The sequence below is a fragment of the Lolium perenne genome, chromosome 6 (assembly GCF_019359855.2).
Source record: "Lolium perenne isolate Kyuss_39 chromosome 6, Kyuss_2.0, whole genome shotgun sequence".
Lineage (NCBI taxonomy): Eukaryota > Viridiplantae > Streptophyta > Magnoliopsida > Poales > Poaceae > Lolium > Lolium perenne.
Window position 1 is genome coordinate 12,507,660 of NC_067249.2, and position 7,075 is coordinate 12,514,734.

General features: G+C 47.8%; 1 protein-coding gene across 1 annotated transcript; it reads left to right on the plus strand.

Moving 5' to 3' along the window:
• Nucleotides 1–455: 455 nt before the first annotated feature.
• Nucleotides 456–1,610, plus strand: LOC127310671 (2'-deoxymugineic-acid 2'-dioxygenase-like). Its single transcript, XM_051341322.2, has one exon. It carries the CDS (start codon nt 456–458, stop codon nt 1,497–1,499), a length of 1,044 nt encoding a protein of 347 aa, XP_051197282.1. The 3' UTR covers nt 1,500–1,610.
• The last annotated feature ends 5,465 nt before the right edge of the window (nt 1,611–7,075 follow it).

Consider the following 7,075-nt stretch of genomic DNA (forward strand, 5'->3'; position numbering starts at 1 on the left):
TACATGTATTTATTAGTTTTGGATCTACGAGAAAAGAGGTGGCACAATTGCGTGGCATATATATATGGGTTCGTTGTACACACATTTATTGATTTAGATCTATTGGAAAGCTAGGACGTGCAATTAATTTCACACCATATATGATTTCATTCTACATATGCTCATTACTTTTGGAAATATAAGTAAGGAGGTGCTGCCGATTACACCATATATAATAATAATTATTGTAAGTACATCATTAGTTTTGGATCCATGAGGCGGGTGGAAGGTGGAGTTCATTGCGCATCATATAAATGGTTTTGTTGTATGTACATTTATTTGTTTTGGATGTATTTAAGTAGGTTCCGTGTGTGGTCAGTGTACTAATCAATGAGCCTACCTCGTAAACATCGCCACTGACTCCATAGTCCCTAGTTCACTAGTTATATATACCCTGAGAAGCTTCATTCCTCTCCATGGATCTCTTGTCCAACGCCAGTGCTCCACTCTCCTCTGTGCCCGCCGAGTATGTCTTCCCACCAGAGAAGCGTGCTTCCCTCCTCGGCGACCTTAGCTTCGATGATGTGTCACTGCCGCTCATTGACCTCCACAGTGGCGCCCTCTCTGACGGGATCCTCCGCCGCCAGGTTGCCACCGAGATCGTCAAGGCTGGTAAGGAGTTTGGCTTCTTTCAGGTTGTGAACCACGGCGTGGGGGAGGATGTGGTGCGGGCATTCCGGGAGGCAGCAACAAAGTTCTTCGAGATGCCACCAGAGGACAAGCTCAGGTACTGCTCTGATGACCAGAGCAAGCCCTTTCGCATCGCCTCCAAGACTCCTTGGGATCGCAACAAGAACCGCTACTGGCGTGACTACCTCAAGCTCATCTGCTACCCCATTGATGAAGAGCTCGTCCAGCACTGGCCATCCAAGCCGGAGGCCTTCCGGAGCTCCCTCGCCGATTACTCCGTCGCCCTACACGAGCTGTCCCGAAATCTGCTCGAGCTGATCGCTGAGGGGCTCGGCCTCGAAAGAGGCTTCTTTGGTGGAGATCTCAGCCGTGGCAACACACAGATGAACGTCAACTACTACCCTCCATGCCCAGACCCATCCCTCACGATGGGCCTGCTCCCACATTGCGACCGCAATCTCCTCACTGTGCTATCTCAGGGCGATGTTGCCGGGCTCCAGGTTAGACACAACGGGCGGTGGCTCCTTGTCAAACCCCTCCCTGGCGTGTTTGTCGTCAACTTCGGCCACCAGATCGAGATCGTCACAAATGGGGCGCTGGCCAGTGTCGAGCACCGTGTGTTCACCAACTCTGCCAAGGCGAGGTTGTCGTTGGCCACATTAGTGCACCCCACTATGGACTGCCTTGTCGGCCCGGCGCCAGTGATGGTAAGCGAGGAGAACCCGGCAAAGTTCAGAGAGTTCGTGTTCAGCGAGTTCTACAAGAATTTTGACGCTGCTGCCGGCAACAGGGAGGACGTGCTTGAGTCCTTCAAGATCCGTCGCGGCTAGCTCAAGATCACCAATGACGACTCCATGGTTTCTGGTGTGCATGTCGAGGCCTTGCATTCAAGTCATCCATGTGTGGTAGCAAATGAATTTGCTCTAAATAAAATAAATAGAGAAGGGAAATGGAAATTTGGTGGTTGAGTGAGTGGGTTTTATTGGGCTAGGCCTTTGATAGGCCTAGGTCTAATCATATGTTGTAGAACCTCTTTAATTTCTCAAAATAAAAAAGAGAACCGCTTGTGTTTGCAAATTTGAACTGTTAAATACTTACTTGTTCTCAGTCCAAACAGAAATAGGAAGTACCTAAACACGCTCTTTATGCCGCCGCTATAAATAGTTCTTGAAGTCCAAATATCATGACTACATATTCAAACAAGCCAACGGAACCTGGCACTCTGAATGCAGTCTTGTATATATCTTCTGGAGCCATAAAAATTTGGTTGTAGCCGGCATTGCCATCCATGAAGCTTAAAACCTTATGACCAGCAGCTGCATTGATCAACGTCTCTGCTACCGGCATGGGATATTCATCTTTTGGAGTGGCTCTATTGAGATCCCGAAAATCTATGGCGACGCGCCATCGGCCATCCTTTTTCTGCACAGGTACGATACTAGAAATCCACTCAGCATACCTTCATGGCCTGATGAACCCGGCGGCCAACATTTTCTCGATCTCTTTCTTGACTTCTTCTAAAATTTTGGCCTTCATCTGTCATGCTCGCTGCTGGAACGGCCGAAATCCTTTCTTGAGAGGGAGCCGATGCTCAATGATGCTCCTGTCTAACCCGGGCATCTCTGTATAATCCCAAGCAAAACAATCCGGGTATTCTTTCAACAAAGCTATCATCAGGTCCCTCAGACGCGGATCTAACTTTTTGCTGATAAATGTTGGTCGTGGCTTATCCCCAGGACCAATGTCAATCTCTTCTAGCTCATCAGCCAATGTAAACCCATACCCTAGCTTTCCGTCGCCCGCTAGATCAACGCTGAACACAGGCAAAACGCATGGAGAGGATAATTTGGGCCGATTGCTGGAATTGGCCCCCTTTTTGATTGCATTGCTCAATGAAGGTTTACAACTTATTTGTGCTCTACTGTGGGAGGGAGTCTCCCTACTACGACTACGTGACATGCTTGAGGTGAGATCATTGCTTTCTATTTTTTGGGGCCGATCGCAGGGATCGGCCTTGTCACGTACGTCCATTGACTTTGCTACTCTGTCAGGCCGGTGGATAAGACCAGCCTCACCCCGTTTTTTTGTAGCTTCGATGCGCTCACAGCCGTCCAAACTGACTCCATAGAGCGGCCCTTGGTCTTCCGCGTCCCAAATATTCATGCCAGCTATTGAGATCTCAATCGAGTCATCTGCATGAACGACCTCCACTTCATCTCAATCCCACTGTATCAGGCATTGGTGCATTGTGGATGGAATGCAGCAGTTGGCGTGAATCCAATCCCTCCCTAGTAGGACAGCGTAGGTGCTTTTGCTGTCGACGATGAAGAATGATGTAGGGATGGTTTTTCGGCCTACTGTCAGATCCACGTTCAGAACGCCTTGCGTCTCTGATGCTTGGCCATTGAAGTCGCTTAGTGTGACGTTGTTTTTGATCAGATCTTCTGTAGAGCGTCCCAAACGCCGTAGCATGGAGTACAGCATTATATTGACTGCCGGTCCCGTATCAACCAACATCTTGCTGACAGGCTGCCCATTGATATAACCTTTCAGGTACAGGGCCTTCAAATGTTTGTAGCCCTTCTCTCGGGGCTTTTCAAAGATAACTGGCCGTGGGCCGCAGTCAAGCTGTGCTACTGATGCTTCTTCATTTCTGGGAGCACAAAACTCCGATGGAAGTATGAACACCATATTCGTGCCAGCCGATGCCTTCTCATCGGCTTTCGCTTGTTTGGGGCGCCATTCTTTCTTCTGTGGACAACTCTCTGCGTCCAAAGTTTGCTGAATTTTCGCGGCCAAATCGGGCCGTGCTTTCCTCAACGTGTGCAGGTATTGCCTCTCGGCTTCCTCCAAGCTACGTAGCCGCTGCACCCTACGCTTTTGGGAGTGACTGAGTCCATCAGTTCACCACCTTGGCCGGTGGTATCTATCTTCTTCTTCTTCATTTTCTGACTCCTCGAGATCTTCCACGCTAGATGACTCAGCTCGCCTGCTCTGCGATGGGAGAGGCCCTAGACGTTTGAATACTGACACATCACCTGTGTCATCCTTCTTCTGTCTACACTCCGGGCAGTTGTCGATTGTAGGCAATCGATTCATTCCTGAATCCCAGCAGTGCTTAAAGAAAGGGCAATCCCAGTGTCTGACCATGTCTTCCTGCTCCCTTGACTTTCCCTTAGCGCGGCGCTCATATCCTTCGTCGTCTCTATCATACCGACGATATTTTCTGTTGTCTATGTCAGATCGACGATATTTCTCGTCGTCTACGTCGTACCGCCGGCGTCGATCGTACTGACGCTCATATTTGTTCAAGAGATGGTCGGAGAGCGGTCGTTGGTACCACACGTTTCTCACTTGTTCCTCTGTGATGTACCGTCTGTCATCATATCGGGGCCGGTCGCGTGGGCCGGCTTCTTCTTTTTCCTTGCCACGAGAGCGACTGCTCTCTTCTTTATCCTTGCCATGGTGGTATACATGCCCTGCCATGTTAATACTGAACGAGAAGTCTGACTGACGCCTTACGGAGTGATTGCATTCCACCATGTTGACGCCAGGAAACGGTTGCGTGTCCACTTTCATGGCAAACTGACCAAAGATCAGACGGCCTTGTTCTATCACCAATTGGATTTGCTAACGCAACACCTTGCAGTCGTTGGTGATATGGGTGAACGAGTGATGCCACTTGCAGTACGGTCTTCCGTTCAGCTCTTGCACCGTAGGGATTTTATGGCCTTCGGGTAACTTCAGCTGTTTCTCCTTCAGCAGTAAATCAAATATCTGCTCAGCCTTGCTTACGTCGAAGTCAAACCCTTTTGCAGGCCCTTGTTGTTTCACCCATTTGCAGGACACGGGGTTTTCCCCCCGAGCCCATTCAGCCACGGCTACTTCCTGGTCTTCTGCAGAGTCTTCGACTTCTTCTGTCTCGACCAGGCCTATCGGGCGTTTGAACTTATCTTGGTATAATTCTGGGTGGCGCTGCTCATACAATGTTAATTTCTGAGCCATGTGCGCCAGTGAATTGTATTCCGCTTGGGAAGCCAGATCCTTGATCGGCGCTGCGAGGCCCAACGCTGCCAGTTGATGGCGTGTAACTCACACGTTCGTTGGGAACCCCAAGAGGAAGGTATGATGCGCACAGCAGCAAGTTTTCCCTCAGAAAGAAACCAAGGTTTATCGAACCAGGAGGAGCCAAGAAGCACGTTGAAGGTTGATGGCGGCGGGATGTAGTGCGGCGCAACACCAGGGATTCCGGCGCCAACGTGGAACCTGCACAACACAACCAAAGTACTTTGCCCCAACGAAACAGTGAGGTTGTCAATCTCACCGGCTTGCTGTAACAAAGGATTAACCGTATTGTGTGGAAGATGATTGTTTGCAGAAAACAGTAGAACAAGTATTGCAGTAGATTGTATTTCAGTATAGAGAATTGGACCGGGGTCCACAGTTCACTAGAGGTGTCTCTCCCATAAGATAAACAGCATGTTGGGTGAACAAATTACAGTTGGGCAATTGACAAATAAAGAGGGCATGACCATGCACATACATATCATGATGAGTATAGTGAGATTTAATTGGGCATTATGACAAAGTACATAGACCGCCATCCAACTGCATCTATGCCTAAAAAGTCCACCTTCAGGTTATCATCCGAACCCCCTCCAGTATTAAGTTGCAAAGCAACAGACAATTGCATTAAGTATGGTGCGTAATGTAATCAACAACTACATCCTTAGACATAGCATCAATGTTTTATCCCTAGTGGCAACAGCACAACACAACCTTAGAACTTCCTGTCATCGTCCTGTGTCAATGCGTGCATGAACCCACTATCGAGCATAAATACTCCCTCTTGGAGTTACAAGCATCTACTTGGCCAGAGCATCTACTAGTAACGGAGAGCATGCAAGATCATAAACAACACATAGATATAACTTTGATAATCAACACAACAAGTATTCTCTATTCATCGGATCCCAACAAACGCAACATATAGAATTACAGATAGATGATCTTGATCATGTTAGGCAGCTCACAAGATCCGACAATGATAGCACAATGGGGAGAAGACAACCATCTAGCTACTTCTATGGACCCATAGTCCAGGGGTAGACTACTCACACATCACTCCGGAGGCAACCATGGCGGCGTAGAGTCCTCCGGGAGATGATTCCCCTCTCCGGCAGGGTGCCGGAGGCGATCTCCTGGATCCCCCGAGATGGGATCGGCGGCGGCGGCGTCTCTGGAAGGTTTTCCGTATCGTGGCTCTCGGTACAGGGGGTTTCGCGACGGAGGCTTTAAGTAGGCAGAAGGGCAGGTCAGGAGGCGGCACGAGGGCCCCACACCATAGGGCCGCGCGGCCAAGGGGGGGCCGCGCCGCCCTATGGTTTGGGCGCCTCGTGGCCCCACTTCGTCTCCTCTTCGGACTTCTGGAAGCTTCGTGGCAAAATAGGCCCCTGGGCGTTGATTTCGTCCAATTCCGAGAATATTTCGTTACTAGGATTTCTGAAACCAAAAACAGCAGAAAACAGCAACTGGCACTTCGGCATCTTGTTAATAGGTTAGTTCCAGGAAATGCACGAATATGACATAAAGTGTGCAGAAAACATGTAGATAACATCAATAATGTGGCATGGAACATAAGAAATTATCGATACGTCGGAGACGTATCAGCATCCCCAAGCTTAGTTCTGCTCGTCCCGAGCAGGTAAAACGATAACACAGATAATTTCTGGAGTGACATGCCATCATAACCTTGATCATACTATTTGTAAAGCATATGTAGTGAATGCAGCGATCAAAACAATGTATATGACATGAGTAAACAAGTGAATCATAAAGCAAAGACTTTTCATGAATAGCACTTCAAGACAAGCATCAATAAGTCTTGCATAAGAGTTAACTCATAAAGCAATAATTCATAGTAAAAGCATTGAAGCAACACAAAGGAAGATTAAGTTTCAGCGGTTGCTTTCAACTTGTAACATGTATATCTCATGGATATTGTCAACATAGAGTAGTATAATAAGTGCAATATGCAAGTATGTAGGAATCAATGCACAGTTCACACAAGTGTTTGCTTCTTGAGGTGGAGAGAAATAGGTGAACTGACTCAACAATAAAAGTAAAAGAATGGTCCTCCATAGAGGAAAAGCATCGATTGCTATATTTGTGCTAGAGCTTTGATTTTGAAAATACGGAACAATTTTGTCAACGGTAGTAATAAAGCATATGTATCATGTAAATTATATCTTACAAGTTGCAAGCCTCATGCATAGTATACTAATAGTGCCCGCACCTTGTCCTAATTAGCTTGGACTACCGGATCATCACAATGCACATGTTTTAACCAAGTGTCACAAAGGGGTACCTCTATGCCGCTTTGTACAAAGGTCTAAGGAGAAAGCTC

What these genes read in the sequence shown, in the direction of transcription:
- LOC127310671 (XM_051341322.2), top strand. Translation starts at nt 456, where the DNA reads ATGGATCTCTTGTCCAACGCCAGTGCTCCACTCTCCTCTGTGCCCGCC.